Raw genomic sequence first — 19128 nt, forward strand, 5'->3', positions numbered from 1 at the left:
TCATTCAATCCTTCATTTTTTTTTTGGTAATAATAAATTTGTTTATTATCATAATAATTGCAATTAATTATCAATCAATTATACACAGCAAAACAAACAAAAAAAAGAAAGAAGAAAGAAAAAGAGAAAGAAAAAACATTTATCAAGAACAATCGTTATCAAGTGTAAATTCAAATCTGTGTGTGTGTGTGTGTGTGTGTGTGTGTGTGTGTTGGTGGGTGTATGCGGGAAGAAGGGAGGTGTATGTGCGATTTGAAAATATGAAAATTTAAAATTATCATCATCAAATGTTTTTTTTTGTTTTGTTTTATATCAATAGTCACCGACATTATTTTCAAAAAAAAGGATAAAATTGAACAACAACAAAAAAAAGAAAAGAATGATAAAGAGTTATACACAAACAATGATCGCACAACACAGAAGACAATTGGTTAAATTTTTTTTTCAATATTATAAATGAATTTATGAATTATACAATTGCACACATTAAGAAAAAAAAATGAAGAAATATCAATATATTGGTAATAATGGGCACAAAACACACACACACACACACACAGACACACACACATCAAAAAGAATGAAAAAGAGCAAGAGAAAAAAAGAATATAAATTATCAACAATTAATTGCATCAAGAATTAACAAGAAAAAAAATTGATCAAACACAAAAAAAAAATTTAAACAAAAAAAATTAATGAATGAATGAGAAAGTGGAGTGATCATATAGTCAATATCACCGTTTGGGTGAGACAAAAAAAAGTGAAGAAAAAAGAGAGCAAATGTATGTGTGTGTGTGTGTGTGTGTTTGGTGTGTGGTAGAAATAATATGGGAAAATTATCATTCAAGTGGGTGTGATGCAATTTTTTAAATTTTTTTTTTGTATTTTATCATTTTTCTCGTGCCACAGAAAAAAAAGTAATGAAATATTAAATGGCAACTCATACACACACAAAGAAAAATGAGAGTTAAATAATGACATTTGTAAACGATGTTATTTGTAAGTAGAGAAAAAGATTATTATAAGTGGAAAAAAAAGAAGTAATTAACACAATGAATAACACGAATTTGCACGTTGAAACACACATACAAACACAAAAACACGAGCGATTTTTTTTTGCAGAACTAAAAATCAAGACAATCGTTATCAGTGTAAATTCAAATGTGTGTGTGTGTGTGCACGGAGAGCAAATTTTACAAGTTCGATATGTAATCGAATTGGTTTGAATTTTTATGTTTGTTAAATGTATGTGAATGAGTGTGTGTGTGAGAGAGAGATGTTGTGATGGAAAAATGTTTTGTTTTGTTTAGATGTTACATTTCATTTCATAAATGCAGTCAATTCGTTGATTTTCGTTTGAATTTGTGATGAAGAATTTTTTTTTTGCAACAGAATAACGGACGTGCTTTGCAGAATTTGCTTCACTGAATCGGTAATATTTTTTTCGATGCAATGATCATGGTGTTGGATATTTGTTTATGAATATGTCTGAAGAATCAATGGTTCCATTTTCATTGTGGATTTGAAATACCAATTAATGAATCAAATGTCGTATGAACAAAGGAGAGAGAGAAGAAGAAGAATTCAAAACAATACATATTTATCAGTCGAAATAATTTTCCAATATATATCACCGATATGGTTGCGGTGGTTTTATTGCGACAACGACATTGATTCTTAATGGTGATGGTCAAAATGCTAATTGATGACCAGATACTGTACGCATTGAACGATGTAGATGACAATTTTGCCATTTACCATCTTTACGTAACCATACTCTTGTCTCTTCCGATTGTTGAGTATGAGCAACGCCTTGTCTAATGAATGAATGAGAGAATAAAGAAAGAAAAAAAATTTTTTTGAATTACAAATCATATTCTCACAAATATATGTATCACAATCAAAACTTACTTGTCAACATATTGTGTCAAACGGATATAGGCGATACAGGCTATAATGAATGAATGAATGAATGAATGAATGGATGTAGAAAAAAAATATCGGAAATTAGAAATTCGCAACAACAACAAATTGTCAGAAGCAAAAAAAAGTACTGACCGGCATCATCACCCAATAGATGAACCGATGGATTCAATATTGTTGAATTGATTGATTTACAATTCTTTCCAAATACTGTAGTAGTTTGGGACCAGCAATTTTTGAAAGAAAAAAAAACGACAGAAAAAAATGTTACAGGAATCAGTTACTAATAAACAATTTTTGAAACAAAAAAAAATAACAATAAAACGGAAGCAACATTGAATCAAAAGGAAATAAACACATGAAGCGGAAATAATAAATAAATGAATAATTGAATTTGTGTGTGAATGTTTATTCAATGATCATGTAGTATTGATGATGATGATGAATAGAAAAAAAAGACCTAACTAATCTAATTTAATAGATCTTGGATAGAAAAACAGAAAGACCGATAAACAAAACAGAATCTATCCATATATGAGAATCTAAATTCTTCAGAGATTTTTCCAATGAAAAAAAAAACAATTTTAGATTCTAAATTATTCAACAACAATAACAAACAAACACGAATGAATGAACAAACAAACACGAATTCAATTTTCAAATCATCATCATCATCATCAACATCATCGATATTTGATGAAATGTTGATTATATTATCATCATCATCATCATCATCATCGAGCGACGATGAATAGAGCGACGATGAAATTTTCTTGACAGAATATAAAATCTCAACAGTAGTCATGTATCTCTAATTTTTTTCTTCATAATAAACAAATAATAGTAAAACTTGAACAAAAACAACAAAAAAAAAAGAATTCAATTATCAAAATCTAATTAGTGTGTTGTTTTTGTTCATCATCATCATCATCATCATCATCATTGAAGTCGTTCTAAGAAAAAGAACATCATCATCATCATCATCATCATCACAAGATGTTCGAGAGAAAAAAAAATTCTCTAGAAGATTCCTATGATAATAACAACAATAATCTGTCTATATATCTATCTATCATAATTGGAATGATGATTTGAAAATAATGTATGAAAAGCTTGACAAAAACAATGATCTAGATTCTAGAAAATTAAATCTTTGCAAAAAAAAAAAAATAAATTGTTTTTCCGAAGAAAAAACTGGGAATGTAGAAAATAAAATTTTAGAGGAAAAAAAAATTATTTCGCGCTTTGAAATCTGATGTTTTTCGACAGTGTCCAATGTATTTATTTAGTGGTGAAACACAGTAACCTGATGTGATAATGGTTTTTTTTTCTCGAGAGCACAGGTAGCTTGCCGAAAAAAAAAGAGAATCAAAAATTGGAAAAATTTTTTCGTCTCCCTATATCAAACAAAGAATAGGGTTCGATTCCTGATAACCATTAATATAATAGTAATCAATGTTGATGATCATCATCATCATTGATTCTATTTTTTTTTTCTCCTAAATTTTTTTTATATATAAATAGAAACATAATAATGTCTGTCTGTATGTTTGTGTGTGTGAGACCATTGTCAAAGTAGAACTTATGGAAGTCCACACCCTCCACTAGGTTTCCCAATGCTGCTGGTTCAAATGCCGTTATATTTGGATCGCATAATTTTGCATATGTATCATAATCGCCAGTATTGATGGCTTCCAATAATTGTTCCGTCACTTTGATCACTTCTTGTTTTCGTGCTGATTAAATTGATGAATTTTTTTTCATTTCATTGATGTTGTTGTTGTTTATTTTCATTCGATTCCAGCATTCGGTTTCAACAAACAAACACATAGCGACGATTATCGGAATCGATGTTGATCCACAGAATATGTGAAAAATAAAGAGAATGAAAAAAACCAATTAATAAAATGAATAATAATAATAATAATCAAATAAAATTCGATTGATGAATATATAATATAATTAATTATATATGACCGACAAATGGACAAAAGAAAAAAATTCATGCATTCATGATTAATAAAATGAATTCAGAAAACAATTAACAACGTGTTCAATCATGTTATTATTATTATTATTATCAATTGGGGACAAATTAAATTCATTCGTGGGTGATGAAAGAAGAAAAAAAATTCACAAAATTTAAATTTGAGAAAAAAAAATTCAATTCATGCATAACAGTTTTTTGTTTTCTAAATCAAAATAAAAAAAAAGCCAAAAATCAATGCCATGATCATTGCTAATCAAATCTATACTAATCATACAGAAATGGTCAAAAGCAGTGTGGTGGTGAGTGTGATTTTTTTGTTTTGTTGTTTTGTTTTTTGGTTTCATAAGCCATTTTTTCATCCCAAAATTATCATATTATAGTACTCCATTTTTTCAACCGTCTTGCTGAAATTTAGATTTAAAATTTGAAGCAATGGATGTTTTTTTTTTCATTGATTTTATCAAAATTCAGCAACAGTGAATGCAACATATCGTGAACAATATTACAGAGAACAGTACACAGTACAGTCATATACTTACGTTCGAATGATCCACCACCATTGGAAAGACGAGCTAATTTTTTTTTGTTTGTTTGTTTGTTTACATTTTTTATAATCATTTTTAATGGGTAATAATCAATTCAAAAAAAAAATTGGGCCGTCCGTAATCAAAAAAAAGAAAACAATTGATACGCGGGCCCAGAATTTTTTTTTTAAACAAAAAAATCATCAGCGATAATTTAAAATTTCGGAGTCGATACGATTGTTTGTAATTGATTGATTGATTGATTGATCAAAAGGGTTTCGAAAGAGAAAATCAAAGAATGAAAGGGAAAGAGAAAAAGAGAGAGAGAGAGAAAGAAAAAATTTTAGTGTTTAACGAATTTGTATTTTTTTTTTGTCAATAAATAATCCGTGAATGTTTAGTTTCGTACCACTACTACTATGGTTATGGTGTTTGACACAATTGATGATCATCACTCTATTATAAACATCTAATATAATCACATTCTAAAGTTTTACATGTGTGTGCGTTTTATTTCTTTTTTTTTTTTGATGAGACTTGAAAAATTTTATAATAATACCTTGTGATGAATCGGCCATAATTACTGTACGACTTCGTTCAACTCCGTGCTGATTTAGTAGACAATCTGTTTATGATTCATTGATTGATTTCAATGACGTTTATTATGGTGGTGGTGGTGGTGGTGGTCATCGTTGAATGATTCAAATTGTTTGTTTTTTTTTGAAATTTTGTCATTTATAACATCATCAATGTTTCAAATTATTCAATTTTAATTGTTTTTTTTAGGTAATTTTCATAGGTAAATGAAGGAAAAAAGAAAGGAAAATAGAATAATGATAATAATGAAAAATGAATAGAAATCAATTATAGAATTTAGAATTTATACAGCAAAATAAAATTAAAAAAAATGGAAAAAAAACTGAAAAATTTTTAAAATTTTCATAATGAAAAACAATGGACACACAAGTAGGTTGGTATGTTAGTGATTGTGGTGGTGTTGGGAATTTTTTTCTTTTTAAAGCTGAAGGCTGGCTGGTGGGAAATGAAAATAAAGTGATTGGTTAGGAAAAGGAAAACTGAAAAATTCATTCGAAATGCAGAAGAGAAAAAATTCTCGGAATTTTTTTTTTGCCCGTTCATTTTGTCTTTCAATTCTGTTTATGAACGGAATACCCAAAATACAAATAATCACGACGTATATATTATGATTTTATTATTATTAGTTTTTTGTTTTTCTGTAGAAAACATGCATGCAATTTCACGACCATTTTTTTCCCATTGGTTGTTGATTAAAGAGAAATTGTTAATCAATTTTACTTGCAAACAAATTATTAGTAAACGAATGAATGAATGAATTTTCAACTATTATTGGCTGAATTTTTTTTTTTTTTTTGGAATAATAAAAAAATTTTTTTCTCGTCAGTCAAAATTGAATTTTTTTTTTTTTTATTAGAAATCGGATGATCCTAATATGAATTCAGAAGTTGTAAATTACACACAAAAAAACATAGAAAGCAAGCAAGAAAAAAAATGAAAATTTGCCGGTGCCATACAAACAGCAAGCACAAAATAAAATCAGCAAATTAAAAGTTATATATTAAAAAAAAAATCAAGCAAGTTACACCCTTTTTTGTGTATTGTCATTCATTACTATCAGGCCAATAAAAAATTGTGATTTAAAAAAAAAAGAAAAAATTTAAAAATTCACTTTGATAAAATGGTGGGAAACAACAACAAAAAAAAAACAAAACCAACACACACACATTTTAAATAAATATATATTAACACATTGGTGGTGAATAATGGGGAAAAAACATGGTTCATGATTGTAAATTTTTTTTTTTTTTTTTAATATATATCGTACACACCTTTAGTATCTTCGTCTTCTAACGTTGTGTTGGATGAATCGGTGCTTTCTTTTACTTGTGAACCATCACTTTTCTTATTGATGATCGATCGACCTTTTTTTTGTTTGTTTGTTTTGTCATTTTTGTTTCATCATCATCATCATCATCATTACATCACAAGCAAATAAAAATATGACACAAGGCAAAAAAAACACAGAAATGGGTAGAAAATTAAAAAGAAAAAATGAAAACAAAAATGTGAGTTTTGTGCACAAAACATTGAAAAAGTATAAAAAAAATTAATTATTGCGTGTATGATAAAATTAATTAAGCGAAATAAAAAAAAAATGAAAATCAATCAATCAATCAATGGAATGAATTTTTTTGTTTTTTTTTTTTTTTTTGGTTCGATCGATTATCACATATTTGTATGGAAATGAATGAATGGAAAAAGAGAAAGAAAAAAAAAGAATCGATTTTTAATTGAAAATGTCATTGGTTATATGGTGTTGTTGTTGGTGTTTTTGGTTTTTTGACAACGGGAAAAACGGGAAAACGGAAAAACAAAAAAAAAACCGAAAAAACAATAATCAAAATACTATGAACTGAAGCAATATATATTCTAATTAATTGAATGAATATAAGCGAGCATCAAGCTTGCTAAACATTTTTGTTGTTGTTGTTGTTGTTGTTGTCGTTTTGTTTGACCATTACTCGTTTTTTTTTCATACACAAAATCGTTCGTTATATTCACATGAATGTGAATTTTTTTTTCTATAACGGAGAAGCCTAATTCTGCATTTTTTTCCCTTTTGCTACTTATTCATTATATTTATTATTATTCTTAAAAAGTTTCAAACTTGAAAACTTTTCACTAACAGGTAATCTATTTTTGTTTATAAATTATTTAGTCTTATTACTGTTGAAAAAGTATATATATTCTTTTATAAGTAACTAACCAGAAAAAAATGGGGAAAAAAAACAAAGCCGAATAACACATAAAATAAACATGTGCATATATGAAAAGGATAAAATTGGAATTAGCATAATGATAATAATGATGAACTTACTGGAAAAATTTCTAGTTGCTAACATAGTGGTCAATATAGCTCCTTTAAGCTTACGTCTTGCATTGAATTTTTTCAAACAATCCACTGTTTCTTGCCGATGTAAGGTACTAGCAACACGTTCACGTTGACATATCCAAGGATGTTTCAATGCTTCGGCTGCTGTTATACGTTTTGCTGGATTTACTGTTAGCATTGAATTTATTAAATTTTTTGCTTCCGGTGTTACTGTATCCCATTCAGGTGATGGATACTAATATTAAGAAGAGAAGATTATAAACAAATCAAAAGATGTGATTTATATATTCAAAAAAAATTCTCGTACATCATAGGCTCCGGCTTTGATCTGAGCATATAGACGATGTTGATCTTCATCCCAAAAGGGTGGATAGCCAACTAATAGAATGTATAAGATGACACCTGATATATAGTGAACGAAAAAAAAACAGTATAAATAAATGGATGATTCATTTGAATTCAATTGACATTACCACAAGCCCAAATATCGACTGGTTTACCATAAGGATCTTTTTTTAGTACTTCAGGTGATAGATAACCAGGTGTACCGGCAAAACCATACCACGCTTGTTGTTCACCTTGAACTTCAATGGCCAGACCAAAATCAGCCAATTTAACGGCGGCACCTTTGGCTTTACTGGCCAATAATAAATTTTCCGGCTAAATGACACAGAAAAAAATATTTAGTTAAAAAAAGTAAACATCATTGTCATTATCACAAAAACCTTTAGATCTCTATGAACAACATTATTCATATGGCAATGATTAACCGATTCCAATATCTGTTGTATACAATGTGATGCATCGGCTTCGGAATAATATTCACGTGCAACAATATCTTCAAATAATTCACCACCGGTAACCAGATCAAAAATAAGATAATGAAATCCTTCTTCCTGGATGCTGTCATGTAAACGAACTATATATATATATGGCATAAAACACAAAAAATTAACATTTTTTTTGCGAAAATTTCAATTTGAAAACAAAAACTCACCAATATTAGGATGATTTAATTTACGACATATACGTGCTTCACGTTCGAGTTTTTGAAAATCTATTCAAAACGTGTATATATTCAGTATATAAAAATGAATAAATTTGAATTAAAATTTTGTTGTTGTTGTTGTTGAATGAGAGACAAACAAAGAAAAAATGGAAAAACAAAAAAAAAGAAAATGAAATTCCACACCATCAAAACAAAAAAAAAAAAAAAAAAAAAAAAAAAAAACGCATACCTCGAGATGAAAGTTTTTTAGTGTTGATTATTTTGGCAGCAAATTCCAGGCATGTAGATTTTTGTACACATCGTCGTACAACAGAAAATGCTCCTCTATAAGACAGAAACAAATCAAGTGAAATCAGAATTAAAAATAAATAGAAAAAAAAATTCTTTGAAAATTTAAAAAAACAAAAAAAATTCTGTCAAGTTTTGAATATACGGTATCTATGAATGAATTGTATTTTTTTGTGTGTGTTTCGAACTGTTTTTTGTTTTTGCTGTTTGCTTTTCAAATTACAATGGCCTACTAAATCAATTGATTTTTGTTTCATTCTTACGATCCATATGATGCACCAGGAAATCCGGCTAAATCCCCCAAAATTTTTTCATTCAATTGTAAATTATATTTATTCAATAATAAATCCACCAAACGATAATATTGTTGTTGATCACTTTCACATGATGATGATCTACGATTATCAATTCGTGGTGGTAAATGATCGATAACATTATTAATCAATGACGATGATGATAATGATAATTCTTTCCGAAGATGAAGATCATCATTATCATCATCCTGATCATTATTGTTAACGCATTCATCAACTTGTTTATCATCAACATGTTTATTACGTATGATAAACGAATGAATCACATGCCAAATATAATTGATACGATGGATTAATAAAACAATAATAATTATCACGATAAATGTTGTGAAAATTTGTTTGATCGAAAAAATATCATTATCACCACTATTATCAACATCATTTATTGTTACTGAATGGCTAAATTCCTGATAATAATCATTATTCTGTTGCTGCTGGTGTGGTCGTTGTTTTCGATTCGAATGTTGATTATCATGATTATTACTGGCTAAATAATGATGATGATTATTTTGTTGACGATGTTGATATGGATAATTTGAATCACTAATTGCCATTTAGGCACTTTCAACAAAAATAAAATAAAAATTCTCTACTACTACCACCATCAACCACCTTCAAACAATCAATCATTTAATTATCAAATATAACGTATAATGAATGACGTGCTCGATTAACGACGACAAATACAATAACAACAACAACAACAACATATAATAATGATGTAATGAGGATTTTGTTGTTTCTTATAACTTTTTTAAAATTTAAATCACAAGATATACATAAACACACACACACACACAAACATGGAAAAGATCTAAAATTTTGATTTCTTTAAAATTTTTTATTGAGAATATAAAAAAAAGAAATCAAATGAACAAACAACAATCAACAACAACAACAACAACAACAAACGAGAAAAAGAAAAATAGTTCATTAAAATGAATATAAATATAGAAATGTCTAAAACCAAAAAAAAAAAAAAAAAAAAAATCGAATATTGTTGTCGTTTTATAATGTGTGTTGTTTGAAAGTTTGTCAGAATTTCGAAATATACGATCAAGTACCGGAATAACCTAGAATGGAATGTGTGTGTGTGCATTTAACGATCATTATACGATACGATATATAACGATAAAGATGTTGTTGTTGTTGTTGTTGTGAATGCCAAAATAAAAACATGTACACACACACAGTGATAGTGTGAAATTCAAGAGCAAAAAATAAAAAGAATCAGAATAAGAATCACATCAACACAGTTTTCCAGTATAATATATTTTTTTCTATTTCATTTGAATGAATCAAGAAAAAAAAACTGGAAACATACTGAACATTTGGCATTAAATCTGATTTGAATCTGACTTGATTTTGATTTTATTCAAAAAAAAAAAAAAAAAAAATAGCAAGAACATGAAAGAGTTAATAGAAAATAATGATGATGATGATGATCACATATTAACCATCATATTAGCCATTTGCACCATTATTATGGTGATAACACTCACACACACACACAGAGAGAGAGATTATAAGCCTTTAATTCCTTTGTGATTCTTTTATTTATGATTTTTATTTATCGTAATAATAATCATCATCATCATCATTACAAATATTTTCAACACACATACACACACACGCTGACATACATAGAATCTATTATGATATTTTTTTTTGTTGTAGAAACCAAAAAAAAAAAATTCGTATCAAATCTACAGACAGCTATTTTTGGATTATGTGAACGTGTGTGTGTGTGTGTGTGTTTGTATGAAATTCATGGTTGAATAATTATAATCAGAGAGAGAAAAAAAAATCTGAAAAAATTAGTATAGCGTAAAGAATATATTCAGAATAAACAGAATCTCATCTAATCTGAATCTGAATCTCAATAACATGCAAGAACCAAAAAAAAAAAAAAAAAATTTTAACTTACTTTCCGAGCTCTTCTTTGAGATCATAATTATCGGAGAAACGTGTTGTGGCAATCGGTTGACCAGAATGAGTAGACATTATGACTATATTTTTTTATGTGTGGGTGTGTATGGTTGATTTACTCTTTCCTGGATCTTGTTATTATCAGATTCAAACTATTAATTATATATTTCCGATCAAATTATTATTATGTTGCCGGTTGTTGTAAAATGAAATATATTTATTTTGATTGTGAATATGTAATGAATGTATTCACACAATGATTCGCTGGAACGTAAAATTTCGATTTTTTTTTTTTTTTGGTTGTTGTCGTTGCTTTTGTCAAACTAAATACTATGATGATGATGATGATGATGTCAAGGTTGTTGAACCTTTTTTTTGTGGATTATATGGAACAAAAACGATAAACATCGATAATGTGTTTGATGACCTTTTTTCTTTTCCTGGATATATATATTATGATTATTCTATACACAAAAAATGATCACCATCCGATATATATAGTGTAATTGATGATGTTAATGAAAATGATGATGATGATGATGATGATGGGCAGTGAATATCGATCGATGTTATAGATTTATGAAATGAAAATTTAATTTCAAATTATTCTTGATGACAATGATGATCGGCAATGATATTATGTTGATGATGATCACAGTATTTTCAATTATAAGATAATGATGATGATGATCCAGAAAATCAAAATTTAAACGCTAAAAAAAAGTTCACATAAACACACACACACAACTATACATGCAAACATGTGTGGTTAAAGTATTTGAACCTGTCAAATGAAAATGAAAATGAAAAAAAAAACAAAAAAAAAATTTAGATGTCAATCAATGATCAAATAAACAAACAAACAAACGATAATAAATATAAAAATAAATTCCAACACAATAATCAACACATCATCATCACAACAACAATGACATATTAATGACAGGCAATAATTTTTTTTTTCGTACACTTTCACTTTTACCATCAATAAGATATAAGGAAAAACAATGTCACTGTGTATGTGTGGATAATTGTGTCATCGGGTTTCCATCGTTCAGATAAATTGTTTATGTAATCCGATTATCAACAAAACAAAACGCACAAACCGATGAAAACACAATAATTATAATGACAAAAAATAACCAATCAACATGAGCGACATCATTATTTGATGATAAACAATGAATAATAGAATAAAAAACCTTGAGTCGAAATGATGATGATAATTGTGAATTTTTTTTTTAATTACAAATTTTTATTGAAAAAACATATTCTCGGTGAATTTCCCTGGATTTTAAATGATACCATTAGATGAAACACATTTGCATTCACATTCCAAAAATGTTGATAAACACGTAAATAAACACCAACATCACATAATCTTAATAATGAAGAAAAAATATTGAAGAAGACGAAGAAGAAGAAGGAAAAAAATGTTTCCTCAATCACATCGATTTTTTTTTTGATTTCAAAGAAAAAATGAAATTAAAAAAAACACTACAAAAATTCACTTTTACGTGTGTGTGTGTGTGTGTGTGGGTGGTGATAGTGAATAGTGGTGGCAATTGTTATTGAATCAAACATTCCATTCCATTTACCTGATTTGAATGTTGCAAAAAAAATTTCATCTTTGAACAACAACAACAACAACCAGAAAAAAGGTGCTAAAATCCACATTGACATTGGACATTATAAAATCAATGAAATGATGATGATGATGATAAACAAACTATAGAGACAGACGATGTTTTTAGTTTGTACATTGATGTGATTCATCATCATCATCATCAAATGTATTGGATACTACGTTTGATTTTACTTTTCGAGGTAAACTACTTTGTTCGGCGGCTATGGCATACAAAAAAAAAAAAAAAATATTCACATTCAACATACATAGGTGGATGCTATTTATACAAAAAAAATTTTTTTTTCAAAGGTTTTCATGATCATCATCGTTTCCATCGTTTTTGTTGTTGTTGTTGTTGTTGTTGGTTGATTGCTTGAATAATAATTGTCCACACAAAATCAAACAGCAGCAAAAGCAACAAAATATCATTGAATTGTAGGCAAACAAAATATCAAACAAGAAAACAAAAAACAACAACAAAATACTTTACAATCGAATCGAATCGAATCGAACTGACATTTTTTTCCAATGAAAAAAAAAGTTTAAAAGTTTTTCTTTTTCGATTCTTGACATTTTCAAGTTTTATAGATCACATTACAATTGGCTTTTGACTGTATCATATTGACTATGTATGAATTTTTGTTCTTGCATGAAAACGATTCATTTGTTTTTATTTTTTTCGATTCAAAAATGAAGAAGAGGGTGGGAAAAAGATTTTCAATCGATTCATTTTGGGAAAGAGTTTAATCATTTTGGTTCAATGGTTTTGAATGCTTTGTTGAATCATCAAATGTTTTAAATGTCGGTTTTTGTTTGGCAGCAAAATATAAATATTGTCATGACGATGGCAACATTTGTTGCTTTAATAACAACAGCCACCACCATCACCACCACCACCACCACCACAATTTTTATATGTTTGATTTGACAAGTGGAAAGTGGTTGTTGAGGGGAAAAAAATATTGAATATTTTGAATTATGAAAAAAAAAAAAAAAAAAAAAACAAACAAACAAACAAGTCTGCCGGAATAAAACCAAAACAAACCACATTTATTTATTGATTTTTTTTTTCTTTCAATTCAAAAAAAAAATCAGCCGCTATCATGTACTATATGAACACTTGAATGAATGGTTTTTCTTTGGAATTTGCCAAAATGCCACATCATAAATTTATTGGCTATTTTGTGTATGTGTGTGATAAGCTTTTAATTAATCGGATTAAACTCATTATTACACGCAAATAATAATAAATAAATAAATACGACGCAAACCAAAACAAACAAACAAAAAAAAAACCGAATGACCAAAATAAAACAAGCACCAAACATTTAAAAAAAAAGATTGATAGTCTGAAACCCGAATGAACAAAAAAAAAATTTATCGAAACAAAAGCCAATTAAAAGTAACAAAAATACCAGGCCAAACTAATTATTATAAGGGATAAACAGGGAACAAAAAAAAAAAAAAAAAAAGAAATGAAGTAAGCAAAATTAAAATAAAATGAAAAAAAATTAATGAAAATCTAACCACACACACACACGGTCTACCGGTTTGATCTAATCTAATCTAGTTCTTTCCATCTTGGCTAATGAAACCAATGAATGAATGAATGAATGGACAGGCAACAAATAAAAATAAAAAACTTTACCATTAAGTTTCTGACATGCAATGACGTAATAATAAATGACGAATGATGATTAGATTCATTTCAAGGTTTTTATTTTTTCTTTCTGGTTATTATTATATCGTCGTCTATATTATCGACATCATCATAATCATCAAACAAGATCATGATATCCATGGATATAAGTTGTGTGCAGATCCAGAAAACAAAAACAAAAAAAAGTTAAGTAAAGAAAAAATCATCAAAATAAAAAAAAAAGTTTCCATCAATAATAATAACATCTAAATTGATGAAACCTAGGCCTCTGTGTGTGTGTGAGTGTGTGTTTAAAAGGTTTTTTTTCTTGCTTCTCTAGCACAACATCAAATCATTTGATTTTTTTTTCGTGTGTATATATATGGAAGCCAAATTCGTGAGAATAAAAAGCTACTAGTTAATGATACACATTCTGTTGGATTTTTTTTTTGTTCTAAATGAACAAAAAAGAAATCTGAACTCGAATCAAAAGAATCAAATAAAAAAAATCATATTGTTCACATTTACACCTGTATCGACGGACGAAGAAGAAAAAACAGAATTTTTTCCCCAGAATCCATTTTCATCAATTTTTTTTCCAAATTTTGAATTGAGTTGCACGATTGAATTTCGATGAAATGAAGAGAAAAAAAAACTTATAATGGCCCAAAACAACAACAACAACAAATGAAAAACTCAAAAACAATAAAAATCGGTCATCATTTATATTATCGAAACAAGACACGTAGATATACACAACATCTAATATTTTGATTTCGTTTTTTTTTCATATATTTTGATTTCAGAAAACCATTGTGCAAATGTATCGTATCATCATACATTGCGTGTGTGTGTGTGTGTGTGTTGAAACAATTCCCATCATTTTCAATCATCATCATCATTCATATTCAAATATAAATGACGTTCGATTATCGATGGAAAAAAACACACACACACCCACACAAAACGAATGAAAGATTCCAAATCAAATCGAAACATTCATTCATTCATTTTTTGTTGTTACCTGCAAAAACTTTTATCCAATGTTTTTTATTATTACACACATATTTCTTATATTATATATTGGATGATGATGATGATGAATTGAAACAAATACAAACAAAGAGAGTCAAATATAGATATATAAAACATACATAAATATATACAGACTGACTTTCAGACACACACACACACACACAGTGTTTACACCGAAGCAAAACGTAACAACGTATCGTATTTATTCTTTTTTTTTTGGATCGATCCAAAAACACACACACACACACACAGAATGACTGAAACACAACGCTAGTAGTACAACTAAGGAGAAGGAAAAGAATGAGGGCGTTGTTGATGTATGTGAGAGAGCAAAGAGACTATTGTCTTTTTTTTTGAACCGAAAAAAAGAGAACCAAACAGAATCGTGAAATGAAAAAAAAATTTTTTTTTTGATTGATTGATTAATTGATTAGCTGATTATAAAACAATTATTTTCTCACAATGTTTTTTTTTGTTTGTTTGTTTGTTCACATTGAATTTTTTTTTTTTTTTTTGGTTTGTAGCTCTGGTTTTTTTTTCGTCTGGAAAATCAAAATGAAAAACAACCATAATAATAATTATTATATGATGATGATGATGGTGATGATGATGATGATGAATAAATTAAGCGCGCACATAAAACACAGAATAAAATCAGAATCATCAGACAAAGAAAAGTGAAGATTAAAGAATTTGAGAAATTTTTTTTCCGTATTTTTCTAGTTCATCATCAACAACAACAACAACAACACCTACACAAGAGATTCACATAAAATGAACAGAATCTTTAGTCGTGATGATGATGATGATGATGATGAAAAATTTATTCATTCATGATAAACACATAACAAACATACATTATACATGATGAATTTTGTAAATAATTTTTTTTCGTTCTGAGATCAAATGAACATTGTTTTGTCAAGTGAACAAAAAATATTACAAGCTTTGTATGATGATGATGATGAAAAAGTTTTGTTGTTGTTGTTGTTGTTGTTTATGAATAATTTTTTTTTCGGTTTTTTGAAAATTATTCTGAATTTATGTGGAACAAAAAAAAATGGAAATGAAAATGAAAATGATAAACACATGAAATATTATTCACTATCAAATCACCGGAATTGAGTGGGCAGGGTCAACGGTGTACGGGTGATATTTTGAAGCAATAACAACAACAAAATAAAAATTTCAAATTAAAAAAAAATGGAGAAAATCTTCATTATCATTAACACACACACACACACATTCATCCCATAAATTCATATATACAAACCTTTGAGATTATTAATGGTGATGACGATGATGATGATGATGCAAGGCCAAAATGGAAACCAAAAAAAAAAAATTTGTGAAATATAAAAAACAAGAATATCGGTATAATAATCAAAAAAAGAGAGAGAAGATTCACCAACAAAATCACTTTGTTTTTTGTTTGTAAAATCAAAGTATTTTTTGTCGAATATTTGTTGCTGTTGTGTCCAAAAAAAAAAAAAGTTTTCATATATACGTTGTACTAGATATATATTTTTTTTGTTGGTTGGCTTGGTTTTTTTTTTTGATTTCTGTTTTAGAGTCGTTTTTTTCCACATATATTTATGGTTGTTGGATTCTTCTTTATACCTCGTCAACAACAATGATGATTATGATGATGATGATGAGAACAGTTTGTCGAGTCAAGTCAAATTTAAGTTCTGTATAATATGGGTATAGTTTCAATGTAGTGAGAGAAAGAGAAAGAGAGAGAGAAAGTATATGAATCTTCTGAAATGAGAGGAATGCAACAAAAAAAAGAATAACATAGAATATATGAGTCAATGATGGAAAGTAAAAAATTTTGCACACTCTATGTATGTATTATGTATGTGTGTGTGTGTGTGAGTGAGTGAGTGTTTGAATAATGAGTGTGTAGAATTAGATTCTGGATTCTGGGACAAAACACATACACATACACACACATCAATGAAGATGATGGGAAAAAAACGACAACAAACACAACGGTAGTTTTTAAGAAATAAGATAGAGAGTGAGACTGACTAGAGTTTTTGTAGAAAAAAAAAGAAATTCTAGTCTCTAGAACGGTAGATCCAAACGTTGATGATGATTATGATGATGATGAAAGAAACAAAATCTAAATGAAAAACGGATGAACAACAAAACCAGATCCATCCAGAACATTAGATGAAAAATAGTAATACAACATGATGCTGCTGCTTTTATAACCACCACCAATCTTTATCACCGCCCAAATGATCACCACCACTACATACACATTTTGGAACAGTTTGTGATACGTCGACGTTGTTGTTGTTGTTGCCGTCGTCGAGCCAACGGTTCCAGAAACGGAACCAAACACTAACACACACATACCCATAGAATATTTATATACACATTGAATAATTTACAATTATGTTGAAACGATGTAGAATGACTATATTGTTGATTCTTATGCTTCTGTTACAAACGAAGAGAGAAATAAAAAATTCTTATTATTGATGATGTTACTGTTGTTGTTGAGGGCGCCACATGAATTGGAACACAATGATTTTAGTGGTGGCAGCGGCAAGCATACGAGAAAGAATTATTCTAGGAGTATATTTTTGTTCTGGAACAAAATATGTTTGAAACAATGGTTGTAGTGGTCGATTAGTTATTCTTGAAAGTAGTACCTGCAACACCAAGGTTTCCTGTTTTGTTGTTGTTGTTTTTTTTTTTTTTTTTGGTGAGCGTATGGCGCCAAATGTTTGAAAATTCAATTCGATTGAATTTGATTATCATCAATGTATGAAGAATGATAATTCTAAAAATTGACATCAAATCCAATTGTCATTGTCATTGTTGAGTCAAATTGTTATTGTTGCTGTTCAATAAAAATTATCGTATCGATCCAACAATTTGAAATTGTTTCACTGTGCTCGTGTGTGTGTGTGTGTGTGTGTGTGTAGCAAATGAAGAAAAAAAAATTTGAAAAAATTTTAGACAAAAAAAAAATTTCAATAAAAAAAACGAACCCAAATTGAATGAATCATGGATTCATGTATGTTGGTTGTGATTATCGTCATCATCATCATTATCATCCATGAATAAAAAACATATTGATTCACAGAAAAACGTGACTGTTTCTTGTTTTCCAATCCAATCCAATCCAATTCTAATCAGTAATACGAGAAGAAATGTACACATTGGTTGGTTGGTTGGTTGGTTGATTTTGGCGAATTTTTTTTTTTTTTTTGATGTTTTTCTGGTTGATTCGTTGTTCATGTTGTTATTGTTTTTGCTGCTGCTGCTGCCGCTGCTGTTGTTGTTGTTGTTCTTAACATTATAACACGTTATAATAAACAAAATATATACAATAGAAACGATAGTTATAGCGTCATCATCATCATCATCATCATTGTCGTTTAGTAATATGATGATAATAATGATGAATGTCTATCTGTCTGTCTGTCTATGGTGATTTTTTCGAACCGACAATCGAATCAATGTATAGAACCAGGATGTAAAGAACAACAACAACGACAACAACAAAAAATTGGTAAAATCCTCAAATAGCTAATAGCTAGCGGTTCATGACAATGATGATGATGATGATATATTTCATAAACATGGTATTACAGAATTTTATAGAATTCAAAAAAAAGAGAGGAAAAAAAACATTAAAATTTTTTTTCAGTAGTAGTAGTAGTAGTAGTAGCAAATTAACATTGACGGATTTTTTTTTTATTTTGTTTTGTTTTGTTTTTCAAACCCAGAGAGAAATGAATTTGAATTTGAATATCAATGGCGTCATCATCATCATCATCATCATCATAGATCGTCGTCTTTGTCGTTGTTGTTGTTAAAGTGATTGAATAAATGATGATGATGATGATGATGATGAACATGAACATGAACATGATTCGGGAAAAAAAAGTGAATCAT

At 28.4% G+C, this 19128-nt stretch overlaps 1 protein-coding gene across 11 annotated transcripts; it reads right to left on the minus strand.

The window, feature by feature from the left end:
* Nucleotides 1-15: 15 nt before the first annotated feature.
* Nucleotides 16-18500, minus strand: CaMKII (Calcium/calmodulin-dependent protein kinase II). Of its 11 annotated transcripts, XM_075732885.1 has the most exons (16): nucleotides 18219-18499; nucleotides 16484-18116; nucleotides 10908-11693; nucleotides 8608-8702; nucleotides 8367-8426; nucleotides 8095-8288; nucleotides 7843-8029; nucleotides 7677-7771; nucleotides 7355-7604; nucleotides 6306-6398; nucleotides 4997-5062; nucleotides 4453-4485; nucleotides 3489-3659; nucleotides 2059-2133; nucleotides 1912-1951; nucleotides 16-1817 (listed from the first exon to the last, which is right to left on the minus strand). In XM_075732885.1, exons 3-16 carry the CDS (start codon nucleotides 10982-10984, stop codon nucleotides 1691-1693), a joined length of 1563 nt encoding a protein of 520 aa, XP_075589000.1. In that variant the 5' UTR covers nucleotides 10985-11693; nucleotides 16484-18116; nucleotides 18219-18499; the 3' UTR covers nucleotides 16-1690. The 11 variants fall into 11 exon arrangements, with proteins under 11 accessions (XP_075589000.1, XP_075589001.1, XP_075589002.1 ...); XM_075732886.1 differs by lacking the exon at nucleotides 4453-4485 and having other exon boundaries at nucleotides 18219-18500; XM_075732887.1 differs by lacking the exons at nucleotides 4453-4485; nucleotides 4997-5062 and having other exon boundaries at nucleotides 18219-18497.
* Nucleotides 18501-19128: the final 628 nt, after the last annotated feature.

Source organism: Dermatophagoides farinae, chromosome 7 (assembly GCF_024713945.1).
Source record: "Dermatophagoides farinae isolate YC_2012a chromosome 7, ASM2471394v1, whole genome shotgun sequence".
NCBI classification, from domain to species: Eukaryota; Metazoa; Arthropoda; class Arachnida; order Sarcoptiformes; family Pyroglyphidae; genus Dermatophagoides; species Dermatophagoides farinae.